The following is a 26,401-nucleotide window of genomic DNA, read 5'->3' on the forward strand; positions in this document are numbered from 1 at the left end:
TCAAAAAATATTTTTACCGTACTATACCTTTGAACCGTTGATAGATCATCTTAAATCAACGGCTGTCATTAATATGCATTTTAGATCAAAAACATTATTCTTACTTCAACATGCTTCTATATATGTATATATACTTATCGTACTTAGTTAATGTCTTTTCCTGATTGAAAGCTTGCAAGCGTGGAAAAGGCAGTCTTTCTGTACCTTTATTTTTTGTTTATTTTCATTTTATTATTATTAAATGTAATGTAGGTGAAAAGTTAATCAAAATGGCATAAACGTAAAGAATTTAAAATAGTGAGAGAAATTGATAATTTAATGGTGGCCAAGTGAGAGTTGTTACGTTTAAAATTGATATACTATTATATTGCAACTATAAAATAATCATAATATTTCACAGGAGTGCTGTCCTGCGAGTATATAGTAGGATGGTTTAAAGTTTAATCTCCAAATTGAAGTGAGAAATGGAAGCATCTCAAGGGAAGGGAAGTATGAGGAGGAGGAGGCTATTCCTTTTCCTCAATTGCATTATGATGTTCATCGGCAACGGCGGCGGCCCTCTCCTTATTCGACTCTACTTCATCCGCGGTGGCGACAGAATATGGTTCTCCACTTGGATTTCCACCGCCGGATGGCCCATCAACTTCATCCCACTCGCGGCAGCTTACTACACGCGCCGCCGCAAAAGCACCACAAGCTTTTTCACGATTACTCGGAACATATTTTTGGCGGCCGCGGCCGTGGGCATCCTGCTCGGCATAATCAACTACCTCTACACCTATGGCGTCTCGAAGCTCCCCGTCTCCACGTCCTCTCTCATCGTCGCCTCCCAGCTGGCGTTCACCGCCGGCGCCGCATTCCTCCTGGTGAAGCAGCGGTTCACGGTGTTCACGGTCAATGCGGTCATGCTGTTGACCATCGCAGCCGGGGTGCTGGCTGTGGGGTCCGGCGGAGACCGCCCCGCCGGGGAGTCGGAAAAGGAGTACGTGGCAGCGTTTCTGATGACCCTTGCGGCGGCAGCTTTGTCTGGGGCTCTTGCGCCGTGTATAGAGTTGACTTACACCAAGGCAACCCAGTCTTTAACCTATACTTTGGTTTTGGAGTTTCAGATGGTTATGACCCTCTTTGCCACTGCTGTTTCTACCCTCGGAATGTTGGTAAACAAAGATTTTAAGGTAATTACAATGACCATATTTGGTAACATAATTAGTTTATCAGTTAATTTTGATTTATTTGATCATTATTAGTTGTTTGAGTTGATTAAACAGTCAACATAAGTGTTTAATTAATTAACTTTTTGTAACAGCTTATTGCTCCAAAATGTCAAAAAACTGTTCAAAGTAACTTTTTCAATAATTTTTTGAAAAAATTATTTTGTATGTGATCAGCTATCAGCTAACAGCTAATTTACCAAACATTTGTAATCAGCTAATTCAAACAATATAAATAGTTATAATTGAAAAAAAAAAAAAAAAAAAAAAAAAAAAAAAAAAAAGATATGTAGAATTTCCCTATAATTTGCATGCTAAGTATGGTATATCACAAGTCACAACAATATAATGGAACGTGCAGGCAATTTGTAGGGAGGCCAGAGGATTTGAGCTAGGAGAAGCAAAATACTATGTGGTTGTAGTGTTCACCGCCCTTATGTGGCAGATATACTTCATCGGAGCCGTCGGAACCATCCGCTATGGATCGTCTTTGCTCTCCGGCATTATCCTCGCTGCATCACTGTCTCTCACGGAGGTGTTGGCGGTGGTATTTTATGGAGAAAAATTTGGGCCGGAAAAGGGGATTTCACTGGCGCTTTCGCTATGGGGATTTGTATCTTATTTCTATGGAGAAGTGAAGAATAATGGTGATAATAACAAGAAAGAGGAACTGCAAGTTCAAGTAAACAATATGGAAGCAAATCATGAAACTCTTCCTATGTAACATTCTATTGAATTGCTCCATCCTTCTATCTATGGAAAAAAAAAAGAAAAAAAAACTTAGAAAAGTTTAATAATAAACTGGTCATAGGAGTGAAGTTTGGGAAGAATGACCAGGGATCTCAAAGTGAGAGTCAGAGGGCTCCTTGTACGCAGTAAGCAAAGGTCTAGCCACTGGTTCAGTTGAGTTATCATGACTTACATCCTCCCAGATACTCTGTCGCGCCGGGATGTGGGGCCCTTAGGGTTGGGGCTTCAACTTTTTGGGAAGAATAAAATGTTTTTTTTTTTTTTTTTTTTTTTTGGTTAGACCACGCTCATAGGATGCAATGGGCCGGCCAATTAAGGGGTAAAGAATAAAATGTTTTTTTTTTTTTTTTTTTTTTGGTTAGACCACACTCATAGGATGCAATGGGCCGGCCAATTAAGGGGTAAAGTGTTAGTCATATTAATTTTTTTGTATGAGAAGCGATTTTGAATTCCCGACTGTTAGTCATGTTATTATTTCCATGTTGTTACTATTATAATTGTATTTAGTAATTCTGTGGTAATGGCTTAGTCTCCTTTGTCTAGCCTATTAGTTAGGAGCTTTAGTATAAACTCTCTTTAGTATTGTAATTGTTAATCTGACTGTAATTGATCATTGGAATTAATCACAAATCTCATCTGGTATTAGTTAGCCAAAACAATCATTTTCCTACTTTCTCTCCCAAACACCGGCTTCCTCCGATCACCATGTCCACCAATAGTTCAGAGCGGACGGTCACGGCAGCCACCACTGCCGCTCCGGCCACCACCCAAAACACCATATCCTCAGCCCATCACTTCATCTCCACAAAACTAACCTCCCGCAATTTCCTATTTTGGCGTACCTAATTGGTACCGTTCCTCTGTGGTCAGAGCCTCATTGGCTACGTAGATGGCCAAACGCTGTGTCCACCGCCCGTCATCGACACCGCACCGTCCGGCGACTCAACCTCCGGCACCACTGCCGTCTCCACCGCCAATCCCGCCTTTGCAGCTTGGGTGCAGCAGGATCAATCGATCCTCTCACTCCTTATTTCATCGCTCTCGGATGAAGTGATGCACTTAGTGGTCGGAAGGAACACTTCCCGGGAGGTATGGCAGTCGGTCACGGCTGCACATGGATCATCCACTCGAGCACGTTGCCTGACTCTACTCGGGCAATTACAGTCCCTTCGCCAAGGCAACAACACTCCGGCAGAGTATCTTGGGCGCGCTCAGCTAATTGTGGAGGCTTTAGCACTGGTCAGTCGTCCCCTCTCCCTCAATGAGCAAAACATGTACGTGTTCCGGGGGCTCCGTCCTGAATTTCGGGCGATGGCTACCAATGATGAAAGCACCAATGATAGATTTAATTAACCTGGGTGTTCTGAATTATTAAACCAGATAAATAAAAGATAATGTAAATGGATGGCAAAATAGGCAAAGTGATAGGAGAACAATCGATAAAGGTCCCGGAGACCAAATATTACATTAATTTGTAGTTGCAAAGCTATTACAAAGGATGTGTAATGCTATTACAATAGTAAACTAGGACAATGATTGTGAATTTTTCTTAATGAGACAATTGCAAAGCTATTTATATATAAGAAACCTCCTAACCGTCCCCTTAATGCGGTGGGGACGATTACAACCTCCTTTGACCGTGTTCGGTCGCGAGACCAGACCTATGGATTGACCGGCCAAGGCCTCGTGGCTGAGGCCTCATGGCCGAGAACTCAGGTGGAGCCCTCATGGTCGAGCCCTTATGGCTGAGGCCTCGTGGCTGAGGCCCCTTAATTAGCCGAGGCCTTGCCCTAGGGCAGTCCGAGTCAAGCACGGGGCTCAACCTCGGGGCCCCGGGTCTGCCCGAGTCCTCCTTGCTCCGTCTTTCCGAGTCAGTTTGCTCCATTTCTAATATATCCATCAAAGGTATTGACAATTATCAATCGTTATGCTGTGCAACCGTGTGCACCATGTTGCGAACGACGCTGTTTCACTATGGTGGAGTAACAGTGCCGTTAGTGGCATCGTTTATCTCCACCAATCATTTTTTTTAACTCCAATCGACAGGATTTACACCATTTTCGGTGTGGATATATAGTTCACTAATTCTGGATACATAGTTCACTAATTCTGGATATACAATTCATTAATTCTAGATATATAGTTCACTAATTCTGAATTTATAGTTCATTAATTCTGAATACACAGACATAGCGAACTGCTATAAGCCAAAATAGAGTACCAGTAACCTGTGTGGATATATAGTTCACTAATTCTGGATATATAGTTCACTAATTCTGGATATATAGTTCATTAATTATGGATATATGGATATATAGCACAGCATAACGTCATTAACGGTAATCGAAAATGATTTTTTTTTTAAAAGTCGAACGCGTCGTTTTTAATTAAAACGACGCCGTTTTTGCAGGGTGCACACGATTGCACGGCATAATTTGCGGACAATTAGTCTATAAATTAATGCATTAGGGTATTAAGTAATTACGTAGTTAGAGGGTATCTAATTCTAAAGTTGTGTTGTCTACTCCCTGAAAGAAACGTAAAGCAGAACATCCTTTTAGTGGGGTGAGATTTATGAAATTTTGAAATCGCAATAAATGGAAAAATAACCAATTGAAGTGAACAATGATGTAGAAGCTGGCCGGGGTGACAATGAGGGGATACATTGGTAACAATGATGTAGAAGCTGGCCGGGGTGACAATGAGGGGATACATTGGTAATATATATGTAGTGTTTTAAAAATTGAGGGTCAATATTTATACTATTAATAATTCAGGAGAGATATTGATAATTGACATATTATGGAGGGACATAAATAATAATTTTTCATAATAATAATAATAATAAATAATAATAATAATATTATTATTATTATTTTTATTATTATTATTATTCAACTTGCACTACTGAAAATTATGAAATTTCAGACTACCTGAAAGTGATCTTAAATCAAGTCGAAAGCTTTGTTCCGATCACTTTTGGTATTCAAAAAAATCTTTGTTGCTATTTCCGACCATTTTTTGCTTTCGACTTGATTTAAAATTACTTTTAGATGATCGAAAATTTCATAATTTTCAGTAGTGTTGATTTTTTATTGAATAATACACAATGACACATCAACTTTTAAAGCACAGATGAAAAGTCATGTCAGCTCACTAAATCAGTTAAAAAATAATAATTAACTAGTAGTTACCTTAACGGTAACATGTAAAATTAATTACACTTTTCTATAAATTCGAATATTTAATTGAATTTAAAAAAAAAAACAAGAAATTAAGAATTTTTTGTGAAACGAAGAAATTAAGAATTTAATTACACAACTTTAGAGTTTTTTGCATTTTGATCCCACGACTATAGCGACATTATTAGAATTGATCCACGACTTTCAAACCTTGCAATTTTAGTCCACGACTGTTGTTTTTTTTTGGCAAAATGCTCCTTCAGACCACTTTTTCATCAAAATTTCACCGGAGAAAATTTTTTTCAGTTTTAGGAGGGCTAAAATGGCTAAATTTGCCTAGTACAAAAAGTGCAGAATATGCTTTTATATAATGTGTATTGCAAACTTGGAGTATTGATGTTGTTATTGCAAGCGAAATGTCAAATTTAGCCTTCTTAAAATGAAGAAATTTTTCTCCGGTGGAATTTTGACGGAAAAGTGGTCGGAAGGACCATTTTTGCCACAAAAAAAAAAAAAAAAAAAACAATAGTTGTGAACTAAAATTGCAAAGTTTGAAAGTCGTAGATCAATTCTGACAGTGTCACTATAGTCGTGAGACCAAAAGTGCAAAAAACTTCACAACTTTATATTTTTAAGAGTTTATTTAATTCTCTTCTCTAAAAATAGTAATTAAACATACAATTGATTTGATAAATAAACAAGAGTTTAAAAAAATACAATATCTCCCATTATGTTTGGGAAAATTAAAATCCTAATGTAGTATATGTTCTATTCATTCTCTATCTGTTGCTGTCTAAAGAGTCAATATCCCAGCGTTGATGTTCGATCTCTATCTGTTACAGCTCAAAGGGTCAATACCCACCACCGAAATTCAATCTTGTGATCTTCCCTCATGAAGAACTATAGAGGTGTCATGCTTGATTCTTTAATAAAAGGGAATGAATTATGATTTTTTTATTCTGTTCTTTTACTTCCTCCAATAAAATTTAATCACTTGATAGAGTTATATTCTATGGAGTCCATCTACCACTTTTCTTATAGAATATAGACTGCAAAAAGGAGTTAAAGTTTTATGAAAAAGACCCCAAAAAAGTAGTCAAGGTGGATGTCAATAATTTTATTCTAAGACAAAAATTCTATACTATTTTATCTCTATTTTTAAGAAAAATATACACTTTTTTTTTAGAGGAAAAACTTAATTCATTGAATCAGAAGTAAGAATATTAACAAGAAAAGCAGGAGGGGAGTCAAATCGTTCCCCGCAATCTGACATAGAAACGGTTTCCCTGACAACAGCATGAGCAGCACGATTCGCCGATCGCCTAGCGAAATAAAAAATTACATCGGGAAATTGAGATGCAACTTCCTTAATATCATCTAAAATAAACCCAAAAGACGAATTAAAAGATTCATAACATAAAGCATTAAAAGTAAGCTGAGAATCAGTCTCCACATCGACATGCCCAAGATTCAATCCTTTCAGCCAACTGAGAGCCTCGTGAATACCGAACGCTTCCGCCTCCTTAACAAATAATTAAAAAATCATAAGTTCTTTGTAAATAATTGAGAGACAAAAAATATTAACGATATAATTGATGGACTAAAAAGCATTATTTCCTTACAATACATGATGAAAATTGTCACTTTCCTTTGTTTATTAATTCACCAACTTTATTATGAAAATTCATATTTATTTAAAAGGTAGGTAAATCAATAAATAAAATAAAATAAAATAAAAATAAAGTACTAACTTGTATAAAATATACAATGTAACATTATTCACATGATGCATAATCATTCTCCATGCTTTATCAAAATTCAGTAAAAAAAAAAAAATGCTTGAGTGCACGAAATAATGGAAGCAGATGTGTTGTGACATACTGACTTGTGAGCCACTAAAAAAAAAAAAAAAAAAAAAAAAAAAAAGCTTAGAAGTAAAGGAACATGGAATTCCCCTCCATGATCACACACAGCTCAGCTTGCGTTGAACCTGTTTACTTTCAGTCTCAGTCCACTCATAATCTGAAAAAGATGCGATTTTTAAATCATTTCTTGTCTGGGTAGAGGTATGAATATTTGAAGGTTTTGATTTACTTAATTAGTTGTTTATATAGATTTCCAGGCACCCTCTGGGAATGTTGTTGATGAATCATTGAATCTGGGGAGAAGGAATTGAAGAAGAAGAAGAAGATTTGTTGAGTGAGAAGTAGTGATTTTAGTGGTAGAATGGGTGCTGATGTATGCTCAGAAATGTCGCCGGAGGAAAAGGCGCCGATCCCGATACCTTCTTCTTCTGATTCCGATCTCGGGGACGACGGCGCCGGCGCCGGAAACCACTACTACGCGCGGCCGTGCCCGGATCAGGTCCTGGAGAATGTGCTGGAGAACGTGCTGTGCTTTCTCACCGACCGGCGCGACCGCAACGCGGCGGCGCTGGTGTGCAAGGCGTGGTACCGGGTGGAGGCGATGACGAGATCGGAGGTGTTCATCGGGAACTGCTACGCCGTGTCGCCGCAGCGGGTTTCGCGGCGGTTCGGGCGGGTGAAATCGGTGAGCATAAAGGGTAAGCCCCGGTTTGCCGATTTCAGCTTGCTCCCGCCGGACTGGGGCGCCTACTTCTCCCGCTGGGTCGCCGCCATGGCCGAGGCTTATTGTGCGCTGGAGAAGGTGTACCTTAAACGCATGTTTGTTACGGACGATGATCTTGTCGTGCTGTCTCGCTCTTTCCCCAACTTCAAGGAGCTGATTCTCGTCTGCTGCGAAGGATTTGGTACCAGTGGACTCTCCGTCGTTGCTAGTCAGTGCAGGTCAGTAAAACACCTTCTTTTTTATCTATTCATTTGGGTTTGAAATTTAAAAAAAAAACACCATAGATCTGGGTTTTCAGATGTTCTGTTTTTAAATTCTTCCAAAGTTGTCTCCTTTTTCAGCCTAAGATTTGTTTGTTTCTGTCTTAAACTTTTGGGTATCCATGGAAACTCACAGCTACTACTCGAATAGATAAATCCCGCCTTGTTACCTAGTCGGACCACAAGGGGTAAACCAACCTACGTTGTCCCTGACTGGCTCAAATCAAGAAAGTCTAAGCTGCTCCGATTGGGAGTCAACTTGTAAACTTGTGTTTACCAAGTCAACAGTATAACTAAATCCCGTCTTGTGACCTAGTCGGACCATAAGGGGTAAACCAACCTACGTTGTCCCTGACCGGCTCAAATCAAGAAAGTCTAAGCTGCTTCGATTGGGGGTCAACTTGTAAACTTGTGTTTACCAAGTCAACAGTCTGACTAAATCCCGTCTTGTGACCTAGTCAGACCATAAGGTGTAAACCAACCTACGTTGTCCGTGATCGGCTCAAACCAAGAAAGTCTAAGCTGCTTCAATTGCGAGTCAACTTGTGATTACCAAGTCAACAGTTTGACTAAATCTTGCCTTGTGACCTAGTCAGACCATAAGGGGTAAACCAACCTATGTTGTCCCTGATCGGCTCAAATCAAGAAAGTCTAAGCTGCTCCGATTGGGTGTCAACTTGTAAATTTGTGGTTACCAAGTCAACAGTCTGACTAAATCTTGCCTTATGACCTAGTTGGACCATAAGGGGTAAACCAACCTACGTGCGGCACAAACCAAGAAAGTCTAAGCTGCTCCGATTGGGAGTCAACTTGTAAACTTATGGTTACCAAGTCAACAGTCTGACTAACTTGGTTGGGGTTGCCCCTAGTGTCTTAAACTTTGGCTTGACTAGTGAGGGTTTACAAGTTCAGTGTGAAATTTGTGTCATTTACTAATATTTTTGCCTTATGTGTAATGGGAATGCTTTGATGACAGGCAAATAAAGGTGCTTGATCTACTGGAGTGTGAGGTTGTGGATAATGAAGTGGATTGGTTTTCATCTTTCCCAGAGGACAAAACTTGCCTCGAGTCTTTGATCTTCGACTGTGTTGATTGCGAGGTGAATTTCGAGGCGTTGGAGCAGCTAGTAGCGAGGTCGCCATCCTTGAAGAAACTTGGACTGAATCGCTTTGTTTCGCCCGAGCAGCTCTATCGACTTATTGTTCGAGCTCCACAGCTTACCCATCTGGGCACGGGGGCGTATGGACCCTTTGAAATTCTTGCTACGGTTGAACATGAACCCGACTATGCTTCCGCTTTCGCTGCCTGCAAATCATTAGTGTCCCTCTCGGGATTCAGGGACTTTTTCCCGGATCATCTTCGTGCAATATACCCGATTTGTGCCAACCTCACCTCTCTTAATTTCAGCTATGCGAGCATCTATTACGAGCAAGTCATAGAGATCATTTCTCACTGCCACAAACTCCAGGTTTTCTGGGTACGTAATAGGAATTCTGCTACCTAGTCTCCTAGAAAACTTGTGGGGATTTTGTTTTATTTACCTTAAAATTCTGTCCTGCCCAGGTACTTGATTCGGTTTGTGACGAGGGACTAAAGGCTGTAGCTGCAACGTGTAGAGATCTTCGAGAGCTTCGGGTTTTCCCTGTTGATCCTCAAGAAGCTGCAGATGGCCCCGTTTCTGAGGTAGGTCTGCTAGCAATTGCTGAGGGTTGTCGGAAACTTCAATCCATATTGTATTTCTGCCAGAAAATGACTAATGCTGCTGTCGTAGCGATGTCGAAGAACTGCCCCGATCTTATGGTATTCCGCCTCTGTATTATGGGGCGACACAGGCCCGACTACCTGACAGGTAAACCGATGGATGAAGGGTTCGGGGCTATTGTTAAGAACTGTAAGAGCCTTACACGCCTCGCTTTATCTGGCCTATTGACCGACCAGGCTTTCGGTTATATTGGACAATACGGGAAATCGTTGCGCACTTTGTCAGTTGCGTTTGCTGGAGGCAGTGACACGGGGCTAAAGCACGTGCTCGATGGCTGCCCCAAGCTGCAGAAGCTCGAAGTCAGGGACAGTCCGTTCGGGGATTTGGCTTTGCGTGCTGGTTTGCACCGTTTTTACAACATGAGGTTTCTCTGGATGTCGTCTTGCAAGGCAAGTCGGGAATGTTGTGAGAAGATTGCTCGGGAATTGCCACGCCTAGTGGTGGAAGTGATAGATAGGGACGAGGAAGGGATGGATAGGAACAACGAGGTTGATACTTTATACATGTACCGGTCCCTCGATGGGCCAAGAACCGATGCACCCAAGTTTGTGCATATCTTGTGATGTTAGAAGAGACCGAGTTTTGCCCCGAATATGTTCCTGGAGAGTTGGCTTTCAGCAAACCGCGCATTCAAGTAAGGGACGGGATGGTTTTAAGGTTTACTCGTCGTGATTGTTATTCTTCCTCTCTGCCAAACATAAACGAGGCCAGCTAGCTAGCTTACAGATTTTGCTGCAACCCCATCGTGATTCTTCTTCTTCTTTCCCGCTGTTTATTTCGAATAAAGAAACCATCGACATTCAAAGTGAACCGAGATGTTTGCCCCTCGCGATATTCTCTTGAAGTGTGTGTCCTGGAGAATTCGAGATTCAGAAGCAAAAAGCTCAGAACAATCTTTTTGCTTATATTAGTTGAATTGAGCTTCTCTGCTCATCTTTTATGCATTTTTAGCTGAGAATTTGAACTGTTAGTAGGCAATATTTACTGCCAGGACAATACTTGTTTTAATCAGCTGATATCTCCTTCTGTACTTTTCATATATGTTTTCTGAGCTGTATAGGTATTGTCAACTTTCGTCTTCACAGTACCCAGTGTAATCAGACATATCATGCATGATTATTTAAATATCTGGTACAAAAGGTACGCCTGGTTACCCGGTATAATCAGACATATCATGCATGATTATATAAATATCTGGTACAAAAGGTATATATACCTGGTTACCCAATATAAAAGGCACCGGAGCCATAACAATTCTCATATTCGTAGAGAATTTGAGGTGGGATACAAATACAAAAATACAAAATGCAGCCCTCATTCATACATATTCATGAGAGAATGGGGGCATAAATGTTGAGAGGCATAATGACCCATTGGACTATACTATATGAAATGATGTGTAGGCTAAAGAGGAATTGAGGGTGCTCCATTATGTGTTACATTCTTGATTTGTTTTGAGTAGGATCTTGTGTATGGGTGAGGGTGGACCCTAAAAATCCCTAATTGTCCATCATGAATTTGTGCTCCATTAGCATTGTAAATTAAAGCAGTCAACAGCCACTCCATCTCTTGGGGAAAGTTTATTATTACTTTGTTCCATTTTGAACTTTCTTTGTATTATAAATTCAGCAACCATGATGATACTCATAACATTTTCTTGTAGCTGGAATCAACTAATATTTAAAAAAATCGTGTACTACATTGTCTTTGTTTGTGCGAAGAGTATCCTCAATAGTTTAGTTTTTAGGAGCCAAGTAGAAAAGAGGAGAGATGGAAAAATAAAAAATAAAAAAAAAGAAAAATAAGTTTTCAAAAAAAAAAAAAGAATGGTTAAACGTTCGGCTGGACGCTTCTGGTGCACCTGAGGCGCACCGGGGAGCTTATTTGTTTTTTTTTTTGGTGAGGCGCACTAATCACAAAAAGGCAATTTATATTCTGCACCAGGGTGCATATTGCATTGTGCGCCCTGGTGCAAAACGACGTCGTTTTGTACTTTTTTTTTTTTTTGAAATTTCGCTTTCCGTGTCGATTGGTAACTTCTTTAAAAAAAAATCTCATGTTTCGAAAATGTACATAATTGTATAATAGAATGTACATAATTGTATAATAAAATACACATACTCCTTTTTGAAAAGATAATACACATAATCTAACATAATACATAATACACATAAACTTTTAACTCTTAAAAAAAATTCACTGTTTCGGATGTCATAATTGTATAAAAGAATGTACATAATTGTATAACATAATTATATCTACTATCTACTATCTACTATACTAATAAGAGCCCAAGAGAGTTAGACCTATAATGGGTAGAAAAAATGGCGGTCATAATTTTTTAATCAAATGAATGACTCATATTGATCAGATTTTAATTTTTTCTTAATATTTCCTAATTTATCCTTAATGAATATGATTATCCGTTAACTTTTCCGTTAAATATTATATTTTCCGTTAAGTTCTGTTAGTTCACCGTTAACTTACTCATTGATTTCAATAAGAATGGTCTTAGGTTCGAACCTCATCCCAATCAAAGTTGGCATAATTAGTATTCTATTTTACTCTTATTAAATTAAATGATAATTTAGTAGCTACAACAAAAAAAATACATATGCATTTCTTTAATTTAGAATTATGTGTCTACAATGTCTTTATTCAAAAAAATTTATTCATTATCAATAAATTAAATAAGAGAAATAATTTCATTAGTTATATTGTCTTTATTTTTCTCCAATATAAAAATTATTTACATTCAAATTCATCAATTGATTATATTCGCTACATTGTCCATACAATGTCTTTACTAAAAAAAAAATTATTCATTATCAATAAATTAAATAAGAGAAATAATTTCATTAGTTATATTGTCTTTATTTTTCTCCAATATAAAAATTATTTACATTCAAATTTCAAATTCATCAATTGATTATATTCACTACATTGTCTATATCTTTTTTTTTGCACTATTTTTTAATTAAATATCAAAGTTATAATACAAAATAATGCTATATATTTATTTACCAAGTATTTTATTTATACCATTAAAAAATTAAAAAAATATAATTAATATAGCCAATCATATTAACTACTTGAGGAATTTGTTGACAAAGGAAGTATTCAAATCGCACAACAAATTGAAGTGAGAACTAACTCGCAATGTCCTTGTTTGACAATCAGCGGTTAGCGTTAGCGGATTATATTAGCAAATTTGACCAGCGAATTATATCAACAGTTGGTAAAAAGATATTTGAAAAAAATTAGTTGTAACCGCTAACTGCTAACTGCTGATTGTCAAACAAGGACATTGCGAGTTAGTTCTCACTTCAATTTGTTGTGCGATTTGAATACTACCTTTGTCAACAAATCCCTCAAGGAGCTAATATGATTGGCTATATTAATTATATTTTTTTTTAATTTTTTAATGGTATAAATAAAATACTTGGTAAATAAATATATAGCATTATTTTGTATTATAACTTTGATATTTAATTAAAAAATAGTGCAAAAAAAAGATATAGACAATGTAATGAATATAATCAATTGATGAATTTGAAATTTGAATGTAAAGAATTTTTACTTGGAAAAATATAAAGACAATATAACTAATAAAATTATGTCTATTAATTAATTTATTGATAATGAATAATTTTTTTTAGTAAAGACATTGTATGGACAATGTAGCGAATATAATCAATTGATGAATTTGAATGTAAATAATTTTTATATTGGAGAAAAATAAAGACAATATAACTAATGAAATTATTTCTCTTTCTGTTCATATACTTTCTCAACCTACTGAAACACAAAGAGCTAATAACGCCTCCACTGAGGCTCGAACTCATAACCTTCCAAATGGAAGTCCAACCCGGGTACCATTGGACCACATAGTCCTGGTCTCTTATTTAATTTATTGATAATGAATAAATTTTTTTGAATAAAGACATTGTAGACACATAATTCTAAATTAAAGAAATGCATATGTATTTTTTTTGTTGTAGCTACTAAATTATTATTTAATTTAATAAGAGTAAAATAGAATACTAATTATGCAAACTTTGATTGGGATGGGGTTCGAACCTAAGATCATTCTTATTGAAATCAATGAGTAAGTTAACGGTGAACTAACAGAACTTAACGGAAAATATAATATTTAATGGAAAGTTAACGGATAATCATATTCATTAAGGATAAATTAGGAAATCTTAACAAAAAATTAAAATCTGATCAATCTGAGCCATTCATTTGATTAAAAAATTATGACCGCCATTTTTAATACTCATTATAGGTCTAACTCTCTTGTGCTCTTATTAGTATAGTAGATTCAATATTTTATGCCTAATTTTTATTTGCTTTCCCTTATGTCCCGTATTTGGTTTCAACCATACCTATACAATTATTTTATTGACAATTATAATCAATCTTGACTATATTGTCTTGCATTTGTAAATTTAGAATTGCTTATTTAAATATGCAAATTTAACATTCAATTATCTATGCATGAACAATTCTAATATAATTTTGCCTTGATATTTACTTTAAAGTACTTATTTAAAAAAAATATTGGACATTATCTCAATCGCGCAATGCGCGTAAAAAACTAGTAACAGAATACGCATACACTCTCTCACGTCAACTCCCCATACAAATTAACAAAACGACGTCGTTTTGGGAGGCGGTATAACGATTGTCACAAAAACCAACATCTCCAGCAAACACTCAAAACCTTCTCTCTCCTCCACATATGCTTTAAAACCTGTAAAAAAAAAAAAAAAAAAAAAAATTGTTCCAAAAGGTTAAATCTCCAACTCCAAGAGGCCCGACCCGACAGAGCAACTGGGAAGATGTAAATCGTGATAACTCAGCTGAACAGGCCCCTCACTTTGAGAGGTTATACTGTCGCTGATAAGACTTGATCCTGAATCATTGTTTCAAAACTTTACCTTTATGACTAACTGTAAAAACCATTGAAGAACTTCCTACTGGGGATGCTCTATGTGTTGGCGTACGTTTTCAAAAATTAAATATTTTTCAACAAATGGTTGTCTACTTGTCGCAGTTATTGTGGGCAAGATTTTGCTAGTAATTGATCTTTCTCTCACAATAAAAAAAAATGAATAATTTTTTAATCAATGAATTTTATTAGATGTGTAATATAAAATAACAGAGTTATTTGTAATGTTTGTTTTATGAAAGTAACATTTTAGAACATACTAAAATTAAAAGAGAATGTGGACAACTATTTTTTGGGGTATAATGATGTCCTGCAATAGGGTAACCACATTGACTTGACTAATTTGACATTGAACTATTCTTTTTTTTTTTTTGGCTCAAGTGCCATTCCGCACCATGAATCAATAGAGATTTGTCATGTCGCACCATGACCTTTCATAACTGTCAATTCGATGCACAAACTAAAATTTTTTTATCGTCTAACATTTTTTACAGATTTCCAGGTAAACCTAATGACATGAGCCAGTAGTATTGACATGTAAGCATTTTTTAAACTGACACCACCGTAGCCTTTCGCCTCTGTCATCCCTTTTGTTCTCTTTCTCTCTCGTTGTCGGGCGTTCCTTTCCGGCGAAGCAAGTAGCCAGCGACAATGGCCAGCTCCCCTCCCTTCTCGTGCTTCTCTCTTTATCTTCGCCCCCTCTTCCCCGTTAATGGTAGCATGGCGCCAGCAGCAAGGCAGATCCGACGACTTCTTCCCGTGAACAGATCCGACGATAGCAGTGGATGGCGGTGGTTGGCGGCGTCTAGAAGCAGCGACGGGATGAGCTCCGCCTTTTCCCCTCTCCTCTCATCTGAACCGGTTGTCTCCAGAAATCCTCTGTGTGTCTCTGGTCACAAGGAGTTCATTGGCAGCAAAACCAAATCCAGTGATATCGTGAATTATATTCCGTTCTGCTCATCATTGGTCCAGTTGTTGATTTAGCCATGGATTTTAATCTGATTCCTCCAAGTGTTTAAGAGCCAAAGAAGAAAGTAAAACTGAAATGGCCATGGCCGCCGCTGCCGCCCCTTCCCTCCTCCATACCTGCACAGTTCAACAACCTCGAGCTATACTCAGTAGAATCCACGCATGTTTCCACTTCGCCGCCATTCTCGCTTTTCTCTACTACAGATTCTCAACCTTCTCCCATGGCGGCGTTCCGCGGCTTTCATGGACGCTCGTCACCTTCTCGGAGTTCATCTTCACCTCAGTATGGGTTTTCACGCAGGCGTTCCGGTGGCGGCCGGTGGCGCGGTCCGTGAGGCCGGAGAATCTGCCTGCCCGGAGCGAGGAGTTTCCCGAGGTGGACGTGTTCATATGCACAGCGGACCCGAGTAGGGAGCCGGTGGTGGAGGTGATGAACAAGTCAATAAAAAAACATATCCACATCAGCAACTTATAACCGGAAACTTAAAAGTAACCTGTAAAAAATGCTAGGTGACAAAAAAATTTTAGTTTATGCATCGAATCGGCAGTTATGAAATATCAGGGTGCGGCATGACATATCGCAATTGGTTCATGGTGCGATTTGGCACTTTAGCCTTTTTTTTTTTTTAAGGTATGACATTGAATTATTCTATAACTCTATTTGAGAGAGTTCTTAACTTCTCTTATATACTGAGTATTATTCAATTTACAATTTTTTTAATTTATAGAAAACTTAACGTCATTATTTGAAGGTGCATTATTGGTGAAGTCCGCTTCGTGATTCTTAATTTACAACTCTTATAAATTATTAATATGTGAATAGTCATTTTGAAATAAAGAAAAAAATTGTTACGATTTTCCTATGAATTTTGTGAGGCAAATAAAAATGCCATTTGATTTCAACAATGATGTTGAAATCACAACCAAATGACGAATTTTCTTGTTTACTAAAATGAGGTACTATAAAAATGCTATTAATAAGAATCAAACTTGATAATTTAAATAATAGAGTTTTTTCCACTTTTGGTTCCTCGACTTCACTTGTGGTGACAAATGGGATTCACGACTTTTATTCCGGACATAATAGGTGCTCAACTTCAATTTTTTTTTCACATTTGGTCCCATCCGACCAAGAACCCGGCTAACCCACCGGAATTAGACTCAACCCTTGTTATGTTAAGGGTATTCTAGTCATTTCTAACCCACTGTGTGTCCTCGAATTCCATTTCTCCATTGACGACCTTTATCTCCACCAGCCATAGCTCCAGCGCCACTTGAAGAATTTCCACCATTAACGTTACTCTTGGTTTTACCAGTCTGATTCCCCCTTCATTTCCCCTCTCCACCCTATACCCTGCTTCACTCCCGATCTTCTTTACCTTCTCCTCAACCTCTCCTACCTCGGAATTTGTGGTGAATCTCATTTCTTTCTTGTTCAATCCTGCCTGGAATAGCCCTGATAGATCCAACCCGGGAGACATTGAAATGATATCGAATGCGTTCATTTTGGTTAAGTGTTTGCAATCTTTGTCGAACTCTTGGTTCCTGAATTGATGTTCGTCTGTCAAACACGGGAGCTTCATCAGTTCCTCGATGGACATTCTGGTTACCGGATTGGGATCGAGCAGTCGGAAAATTATGCTCCGGGTGGGCTTTGTGATCCAATCCGGGAACTGAAACGCGTGGCTTCGTATTGCACGGTACATGTTTGATATATTGCTGTCGTCGAATGGGAGGTACCCTGCGAGGAAGGCGAAGAGGATGACGCCGCAAGACCACGCGTCGGCCTTGGCGCCGTCGTAGCCTTTTCTGATCATCACCTCCGGGGGTGTAGGCCGGAGTACCGCACGCGGTGTGGAGGAGGCCATTCCGGATCTGCTCCGGCAGCGCGGAGAGGCCGAAATCGGAGATCTTGAGCTTGCCGTCCTTGTCGAGGAGGAGGTTCTGGGGCTTGATGTCACAGTGGGTTAGAAATGACTAGAATACCCTTAACATAACAAGGGTTGAGTCTAATTCCAGTGGGTTGGCCGGGTTCTTGGTCGGATGGGACCAAATGTGGAAAAAAAATTGAAGTTGAGCACCTATTATGTCCAGAATAAAAGTCGTGAATCCCATTTGTCACCACAAGTGAAGTCGAGGGACCAAAAATGGAAAAAACTCTTAAATAATAATTTAACTTGAGAATTTGATGTCCATATTCTCATCCTGAATAAGTTCCTATAATCTAAGCATTATCCTTCACTTAAATAGGTATTAGAACGCTTCTTACAACTTTTTTTTAGATCAATAAGGAGGGGAGAAACCCCAGGAATAAAGCTACTGGTTCATATCTCAGGTTACTCTAAGCCAAGAGCGGCTCAAATGATCATCTTCAAGCAAGTTTCGAATCCTCGCCGGAGATCTGTTAAGCTTCGTGGTAGTGCCCACACTAAATCTCGCCATTTTGGCACTGCCATCAGCCACCCTGTTTTGTATCCCAGAAAATGTGACTCACTCTAATATCCTAAGCTTTATCCCTCCAAGCCTTGGATTTCTCCACAATCTCCTTCATACACCCCCTTGGGCTAGAACCTCCGTTAATCCAATTGATAGCTTCCTGTGAATGCTATTAGGGTCTGTTTGGAAACCCGGAAAATGACTTCTGGAAATCATTTTCCGGGTTTTTGGTGTTTGGGAAGGCTGAAAATGAAATAGTCAAGGAAAATGCTAGCTAGTCAATGGAAAATGAGGGCTAAAATCTAGAAAATGACTTCCCCTTTTTTTTTGGCGGAAGTCATTTTCCATCTTTCAATCAACACATGCAAGCCTTCTTCTCCCTTCACTGCTTCTTCTCCCACTTCACCTCCTCCTTCAACATTCAACAGAGAACTACTAACACATCTCTTCGAACAATCCACAACCACAAAAGCTTCACCAACACTAGAAAAGCTACATATCATTTTTTTAATTCTTTTTTTCAAATATTATGGCTGGGAAACCAGTGAGTCTGGTTTTTCGCATCGAAAATCAGATCTGGTTTCCGATGCGGAAAACCAGTCACTGGTTTCTGATCGGACCAGTGCAGTCATTGGTTTCCGATCGGGAACCAGTGACTGCACTGGTTTCCGATTGGAAACCAGTGAATGGTTTTCCGCATCGGAAACCAGATCTGGTTTTCGATGCGAAACCAGTTGCAATTTTTTTTTTAGACTTTTTTATGCATGTTTCTCAGTCGAATATTAGTTCTATTACCTCCTTTCTTCATTATAATAAACTTGGTGTGCTTGTTTGATTAATGATTTATGAACCTCAATTAATGTCACTGTTCCTTTTCTCCCTTTTTTTTCTGATGTGTGCTCATGTATCAAATAAATAGATCATAGATTGTCAAATTGATATGAATGAAGTCATGATCATAGAAAACATGGCATTTACAGTAATTCATACTTCTATACAATTTTGACTACATGCTTTCTCTACTTATTTAGAATCCCTTAAATCAGCCTTCATTTTTACTCTGATTTCTCAACTTCCTTTCTGAACCTGAGCAAATATTTGAAGGGGACTTTTGAGGTTAAAATCATGTATTGCATTTGTATTTATGACTTATGAGGGTTTCATAGAACTGTCACCATCCAGAAGGAAGGAATAGATGGGCAACATATTTATAGATAACTGATGATTGACCTAGCCATGACTTCTTTGCAGCTGAACCCTCCCACTTCTGAAGCTCTAAAACTAATGCATAAGCTTGCTGCAGGTCCAGGAATTGTGGCAATTATGAATATTGTGACAATAGTTTTAGTACTAGAAAGATAGAAAGCAATGGCATTAGAATTAAATACAATCAAAATTTATGTTGCATATAATTTGTAATAAAAATTGTTATATTCTACAAACAAAAATAAAAATATATTATTCGGTATATAATAATCAAAATGTTTAAGTATGCCATTCTGTTCATTTTCTGAAAAATAAACCAAACACCAAAAGACAGTTTTTCATCATTTTCTGGAAAATGAACCAAACACCAAATGACAGTTTTCCATTGTGCAGCCAAACACAGGAAAGGAAAATGACTTCTGGAAAATGACTCATTTTCCAGAAGTCATTTTCCGAGTTTCCAAGCAGACCCTTAATCTCAACCTACTCAATGCATAAAATTTGCATTGTGGTCCATGTAGCAGTATGTATCATAAAACAAAACGACATCAGATTATTTTAATTACACTTCAATTTTATTTGACAATATTGCTATACTTTTTAGTTTCATTTTTCACGCACACTAGTTTCATCATAGCAACACTAAAGTATCGTTTTAATTTTACTAGTTTCATTTGACAATTGCATGACCTCTACTTTTTTTTTAGTTTCATCTTCCACACACTAGTTTAATTATAGTAATATTGAAGTATAATTTTAAGGAATAAGAGTCAAATAGGCCACTCAACTGTAATTAAGCCATCAAACTAGAAAAAAATGTAATTGGATCCTTGAGAAATACAAACTAATGTAATTCAATCGAAAATGACCTGTTTACCTGAAAGTATACTGACGTAGCGGTTACTAATTTTAAAAATAATTTTAAATAAAATAATTAATTAAAATTAATTTAAAAAAAAAAAAAAAAAAACAACATTTGGCTTCGTCTCCATGAACAAGGAGAGTAAGGGACCTTCGTCTCCTGGAATTAAGTTTCGTTAATGGAACCAACATGTAAAATGAGATAACATAAGTAATTATTATGATAGTCTTATACTTTTTTTTTTTTTTTTTTTTGCATTTAAAAAATTTTATGTAAAAAGTAGTATTTTTTGTTTGTTGCTTTTATTATTAGAGAAAAGGGTCAAATAGACCCCTAAACATTACCCTAAAGGTCAATTAGCCCCCTAAACTTTAAAAAATGTCAATTAAACACTCAAACATGCTAAATTTGGTCAATGAAGCCCAAAAATCGGTAAATGACCTGTTTTTACCGGTCATTTTAATTCCGGCGACGAAATCCGGCCACCGGTGAATTTTTCCGGCGGCCGGCGAATTAATTTTCTGGCACCTTCTCCAATGGAGAAGGCAGCAGGCGGCCGTCTGCCGCCTTCTCCAGTGGAGAAGACGACCAGATCTGGTCGTCTTCTCCAATGGAGAAGAAGTCCGTCTGGTCGTCTTCTCCATTGGAAAAGGCTGGAGAAGGCGGCCGTCCGGTCGTCTTCTCCGGTGGAAGACGACCGGACGGCCGGAAAATTAATTCGCCGGTCGCCGGTAGCCGAAATCCGTCACCGGTGGCCGGATTTCGTCGCCGGAATTAAAATGACCGGTAAAAACAGGTCATTTACCAGTTTTTGGGCTTCATTGACCAAATTTAGCATGTTTGAGTGTTTAATTGACCTTTTATAAAGTTTAGGGCGCTAATTGACCTTTAGGGTAATGTTTAGGGGTCTATTTGACCCTTTTCTCTTATTATTAATATTTTTTTAAAGAGTTAATTTCAGCAATGGTCCTCCGACTATATTGATTTTCTAAAATTAGTCCTTGACTTTTAATTTGGACACTTTAGGTCCCTTGACTTTCAATTTCTTTCCAATTGAGGTCCTTTCGTCAGAATACGGTTAATTGAATTTTAAATGAAGGGGTAAACTCATCATTTCACCTGCCTATGTATTATTCTTAGTATTTTTCCATTGTTTACGCGATATATATGAAAATAATCTTAGTCGAAATCCTAAAATGTTCCTCGTCGTTCCCTATTTGCTGACTACTCGTGTGTGCGTTCCTCTATTATTGAGATGTTTACAAGGTATAACAGCGAAATACGAAGGGAGAAATACGAAGAATAATACATAGGCAGGTGAAAGGACGAGTTTACCCATTCATTTAAAGTCTAATGAACCGTATTCTAACGAGAGGACCTCAATTGGAAAGAAATTGAAAGTCAAGGGACCTAAAATGTCCAAATTAAAAGTCGAGAACTAATTTTGAAAAATCACTATAGTCGGAGGACCATTGCTGGAATTAACTCTTTTTTTAAATATATATGAAACGACTTATTTTTTTTGGAGTTTATTTTTTTTTTAAAGAAAAAGTTCAAAAGAAATATGTCTGACGTGTCAAATTGGATTCATACGTGGCAGGAAGTTATTGGTTTGAACAAGCGAGCACAACTCTACTCTAAACATACCTTCTGTCATGTAGCAAACTAACAACCTTGTTCTGACCGCCCGATGCTTGAAATGAACGGCGGATGAGAATTCTTACAACGTCATAATTTATATTTAATCATCACAGTCAGGAACAAAAATAAAGTATAAATAACAAATACTGTAAATTTATTTTCAGTTCAGAAAAATATTTTTTTAGAAAATGAAAAAAAGAAAATAAATTATCTCCGCGTCGTTCATTTCTTTGTTGAATTCTAAGAGAGAACAGTCCGAGAATTCTCTGATCCTCTTAGGTCCTCATCGATTCAATTCAGCAATATTTTCATTAATCAAATATTTTAGAGATTTTTCCCCCCTTTCATTCCTGCAAATTGCTTCAATGGCTTCAAGTTCTCACAGAAGTGGTGATTTCTACGGTGCCGCGCCGTATCGATCAAGGTAATTTCAGACTTTTTTTTTTACGATCTTTTTGAGTGATGTTTTTAATTAATCATCTAATTGTACTTCTGCAAAAGGATAGTGACATTTGAAGTGCGAGTTGAAACTCTGCAATTTGAAAGGAATACTAAGAATTTTGTGTGATTTGTGCTTAATCTGAACAGAGAAGGATTAAGCACGAGACAGGTAGGCGGTTCGGATGAAATACAGTTGCGTATTGATCCGATGCATGGAGATTTGGATGACGAGATCACTGGTCTTCGCAAGCAAGTTAAACAGCTTAAAAGTGTAATTAGTTTTCTTTTTCATTTTAAATTATGTAATTAATTTCGATAATTCTTTTGTGTGTTTTATTTGTTTTGATATTACACTATTTATGAAGTGAAGTGACTTTTGGCTGTGTACTTAAATGCTTAGATATGTAATGTATTGGAACTTGGCATATTAGGGTTTGGAGGTTCCTTCTAATTCTTAATCAGGAGTAGATCCTTCTATTCAAATTGGTGTTTTTAAGATTAAGCTAGATGTCAGATTAAATCAGATGATTAGGAAGTTTATGCTTTGATTATAATGATGGTGAAGGGATTCGCTTGTCATTATCTTGTTAGATGTTGCTAACTGTAAGCTGCATGCTAGCTTAGACAGTGAAGTGCCATGTCGATTGAAGCTAAGAAGTTTTATAACCATTAGGCTAAATTCAGTCCACCTTATTGGCTAGTTAATTGGGAGGAGAAAGCATTTTTGTCTCTACGTGCTTGGTGCTTCTTGTGTCATATACAATTGGATGAAATAGTGGTGATCCACTACTTGCCAGAGATGTGGAAGCAATAAGAGAATAAACCAAGAATGAGGGAAATATATTTTATGTATTTCAACAGAATTGAATGTATTGAGTTGTGTGTCAAATTTCAATGTTGATGGTATTTACACCAAGTTTTGGTGCACATAATAGGGAACCTAGAATTCCTTCCATCTCTAGAATTCCTAAATTACTAGGAATGTGATGTAATCAAGTGAACTCCTAATACTTATAATATTTCTAACTTTGTAGATAACCAACTAATCTAAATATAGGGACACTTATCTATTCTTATTTGGTTGTGAAGAAAGACATGGTAGTTAAAGGAGTCATGATCAAGTTAGTGCTAAAGAGGAGCTGAGTGGAGAAATAGAAACAATGGGGTTTGCCCAATCTAAAGTAGGATGCACAGGAAATTCATTGTTAATACTATGTATACTGCTGGCTCAGTGGGAATAGATGTCTCTGAGTTCTGTTGTTCTTTCTAATGGAAATTTAATCAACTGGCTATTGTTATATTGACCACTTCACTGTTGTAGTAAGAATTTGTGTGTGCATGTGAGTGCCAATAGGAGAACTCTTCTAAATATCTTTGTGTTGATTTATTATTATTATTTTTCAATGTCTCTATTTTGATTCTGTTATGAAAATTGGTTTTGCACGGCAAACTACTTTCTTGTTTCAAGGCTACAATTTATTATTCTGTTTATCTTAATCCTTTTAGATTTGCTTTGCCATTCCTCTTTGCAATTTCTTAGTTATGTGTGGTATTGCAGGTAGCTCAGGAGATTGAATCAGAAGCTAAATTCCAGAATGACTTTATTAGCCAGCTGGTATGTGTCATGCATTGCAGAATATTTTCAGCCTTGAGAATTATAGCTTTTATAATAGTGATTGCTGGTGGCATTATCTTTTTGAATCTATCTATGTTTACCATCTTCACATCATACTTGTCTGCATTTTGAAATATTTTTGTGCATTATAAAACATTATCACAAAGTAGGAGAAACCAGACGCATGACAGACTAAGCTTTAGAAATGTGTATGACTGTATGCTGTAAGATATCAAATTAAAACCTATATATTATTTTTTGTGTATAACCCCCCCACCCAACCCCACCCCAACACACACCACCACCACCAAACAAAAATGTCAAAAGCTATTCTAGTTATTAGCAGTGTTGCAAAAATCGCGCCTAGGCGCCGCCCGGCCGCGGCGAGGAAGGCCGGAATCGGCCTCCTCCGCGGCCGGCGATTATTTTTTTTATTTTTTTATTTTTTTAGGGTTTAGGGTTAAAAACTTTGCGAAGGCATAACTTTTGACTCGGTTGTCCGTTTTGGACAAATTTTTTTTTCAAATCGCGTATTTTTTCGAGATCTACCCACCGCAAACTGCCAAAGGTTGTTTGCCCCACCAATTTCTCAAAAAGATGCTTCTTTTTGCTCTTAATTTTAGTTTTTTTTTTTTTTTTTTTTTTTTTTTTTTTTAAATGTATTTAGATGGTTTTAACAATATTTTAAACAATTTTATAGCCACTTAAATAAATAGTTTGTAAGAAAAAACGATGAGAACCTTGTGTTTTATTAGTGAATTTTGATAATTTTTAATTTTTAATTTTTTTACATTTAAAAAATTTAAAAAAAAAAAAATTAAAACAAATTAAAAATCGGTGCCTAGGCGCCTAGGGGGCACCTAACGTGTTTTGCAACCTTGGTTATTAGTTTAATACTCTGCATTCCTGCTAATATTAACCTGCTGTAAAATATTATTTCAGCTTTGCTCATAAGTGCATGGGATTTGTTCTTTGTAGCAAAGATAGCCAACCCTACATCCTTTTTTTTTTTTTTTGAATACCAACGGAATAACTTCATTAAATGCTCAATAAATCAACGATACACGAGGGCGGGTTAGCCAACTACATCCTTTAATTTGTCATGATATATGCATTCTGGGCCTTTTAGTCATTTTTTGTATATGTTCTTTGTCCATTCCACAGCAAATGACATTGATCAAAGCCCAAGCTGGAGTGAAGAACAATATGAGGCGGCTGAACAGGAGTATCATCCAGGAAGGAGCAAACCATGTTATGCATGTGGTTCTTTTTGCGCTGCTATGTTTCTTTGTCATCTACTTATTGGCCAAGTTCTCACGGCGATAGTGGGAGTCTCTCTCATATTCTCTGGAGAGGCTAAAGGATTCTCCCTGCACACCAACTTGCACAATTTTGTTCAAGCCCCACTTTTGCCAGAGATTGTTGCTGACTGAGCAGAAACATATGTACTTAATTAAGACACATTTGAATTCTGTGATCTGTACATATTATTGGGTGAGGAACTTACAACTTTGGATTGCAAAGAATTGAACTTTTAAGTTTTCAGACATGAACTGTGGAAGAAGAAAGGGTGTGCAGTATATATATATATGTATAACCTATCTGCATTTTACCAGTTTCCTCCACCGTCCTCAACTCGAGGTAGGGGATATTATCAAAATTACATCAATTCCTATTATATGCAATACTTGCCATAAGCCCATGAATATTCGAATTTAATTTTTATAAACTAATTTTCCATGAATATTTGATATCTTACTTGGGGTGAGGGAGGATGGTGGAATTCATTGGGTGTTGATTGTTGAAGTTGAAGGCGTAACTTTGATGATGGAGGAGTGTATGAAGACGGTTTTGGTGGATGACAATGCGAAGGCTGGAATCAGACGTTATGCCATGGAACCGTGTTCACCATGAATGGTGAACACGGTTCTAACGGTGTTAGTACACCGTTATCTTTTTTTTTTTTTTTTTTTTTTTAATTAATTGCGTGACTTTTCTTCTTTATTTTCACATTTTGCGGTTTCACTTTAATTTGAGGTGAACAAAGATTTCGGACATTCATAAATTATGAATTCATGCCTGTACAATCACTTTGGAACCATGCTTACACATTCCCGTCCGAAATCACGGACATTCATAAATTATGAATCCATGGCTGCACATTCACTTTGGAACCATGCCTACACATTCACTTTGGATCCATGAGATTATGAATTTTCTGTTATAAGATTATGAATTTTCTGTTATGAGATTATGAATTTTCAGTTATGAGATTATGAATTTTCTGTTATGCGATTATGAATTTTCTGTTATGAGATTATGAATTTTCATTACATTCGTAAATTATGAATTCATGCCTGCACATTCACTTTGGAACCATGCCTACATATTCCCGTCCGAAATCACGGACATTCATAAATTATGAATCCATGCCTGCACATTCACTTTGGAACCATGCCTACACATTCACTTTGGAACCATGAGATTATGAATTTTCTGTTATAAGATTATGAATTTTCTGT

The 26,401-nt window shown here is 37.2% G+C and overlaps 3 protein-coding genes and 1 pseudogene across 3 annotated transcripts; 3 read left to right on the forward strand and 1 right to left on the reverse strand.

Annotated features, from left to right (window-relative positions):
* The first annotated feature begins 453 nt into the window (after positions 1–453).
* LOC109153184 (purine permease 3-like) lies at positions 454–2,215 on the forward strand. Its single transcript, XM_019301007.1, has 2 exons — positions 454–1,175; positions 1,573–2,215. The coding sequence occupies exons 1-2, from the start codon at positions 465–467 to the stop codon at positions 1,933–1,935; spliced, it is 1,074 nt and encodes a 357-aa protein (XP_019156552.1). The 5' UTR covers positions 454–464; the 3' UTR covers positions 1,936–2,215.
* A 3,779-nt stretch (positions 2,216–5,994) lies between these two features.
* On the reverse strand, positions 5,995–18,120 carry LOC109152778 (annotated as a pseudogene).
* Positions 6,940–10,787, forward strand: LOC109153182 (transport inhibitor response 1-like protein). Its single transcript, XM_019301006.1, has 3 exons — positions 6,940–7,950; positions 8,969–9,470; positions 9,557–10,787. The coding sequence occupies exons 1-3, from the start codon at positions 7,370–7,372 to the stop codon at positions 10,316–10,318; spliced, it is 1,845 nt and encodes a 614-aa protein (XP_019156551.1). The 5' UTR covers positions 6,940–7,369; the 3' UTR covers positions 10,319–10,787.
* Positions 18,121–21,988: 3,868 nt separating the features above from the next.
* On the forward strand, positions 21,989–25,443 carry LOC109153186 (bet1-like protein At4g14600). The gene is made up of 4 exons (XM_019301008.1): positions 21,989–22,247; positions 22,412–22,535; positions 23,823–23,879; positions 25,044–25,443. Exons 1-4 carry the CDS (start codon positions 22,189–22,191, stop codon positions 25,203–25,205), a joined length of 402 nt encoding a protein of 133 aa, XP_019156553.1. The 5' UTR covers positions 21,989–22,188; the 3' UTR covers positions 25,206–25,443.
* The last annotated feature ends 958 nt before the right edge of the window (positions 25,444–26,401 follow it).

Source organism: Ipomoea nil, unplaced genomic scaffold (assembly GCF_001879475.1).
Source record: "Ipomoea nil cultivar Tokyo-kokei standard unplaced genomic scaffold, Asagao_1.1 scaffold2480, whole genome shotgun sequence".
Taxonomy (NCBI): Eukaryota; Viridiplantae; Streptophyta; class Magnoliopsida; order Solanales; family Convolvulaceae; genus Ipomoea; species Ipomoea nil.

Bases quoted from the DNA above. Each gene is read 5' to 3' on its own strand.
- LOC109153184 (XM_019301007.1), top strand. From the start codon at position 465: ATGGAAGCATCTCAAGGGAAGGGAAGTATGAGGAGGAGGAGGCTATTC. The intron at 1,176-1,572 runs GTAATTACAATG...TGGAACGTGCAG, and splicing joins TGGTAAACAAAGATTTTAAG to GCAATTTGTAGGGAGGCCAG.
- LOC109153182 (XM_019301006.1), top strand. From the start codon at position 7,370: ATGGGTGCTGATGTATGCTCAGAAATGTCGCCGGAGGAAAAGGCGCCG. The intron at 7,951-8,968 runs GTCAGTAAAACA...CTTTGATGACAG, and splicing joins GTCGTTGCTAGTCAGTGCAG to GCAAATAAAGGTGCTTGATC. The intron at 9,471-9,556 runs GTACGTAATAGG...TGTCCTGCCCAG, and splicing joins ACAAACTCCAGGTTTTCTGG to GTACTTGATTCGGTTTGTGA.
- LOC109153186 (XM_019301008.1), top strand. From the start codon at position 22,189: ATGGCTTCAAGTTCTCACAGAAGTGGTGATTTCTACGGTGCCGCGCCG. The intron at 22,248-22,411 runs GTAATTTCAGAC...TAATCTGAACAG, and splicing joins GCCGCGCCGTATCGATCAAG to AGAAGGATTAAGCACGAGAC. The intron at 22,536-23,822 runs GTAATTAGTTTT...GTGGTATTGCAG, and splicing joins AAGTTAAACAGCTTAAAAGT to GTAGCTCAGGAGATTGAATC.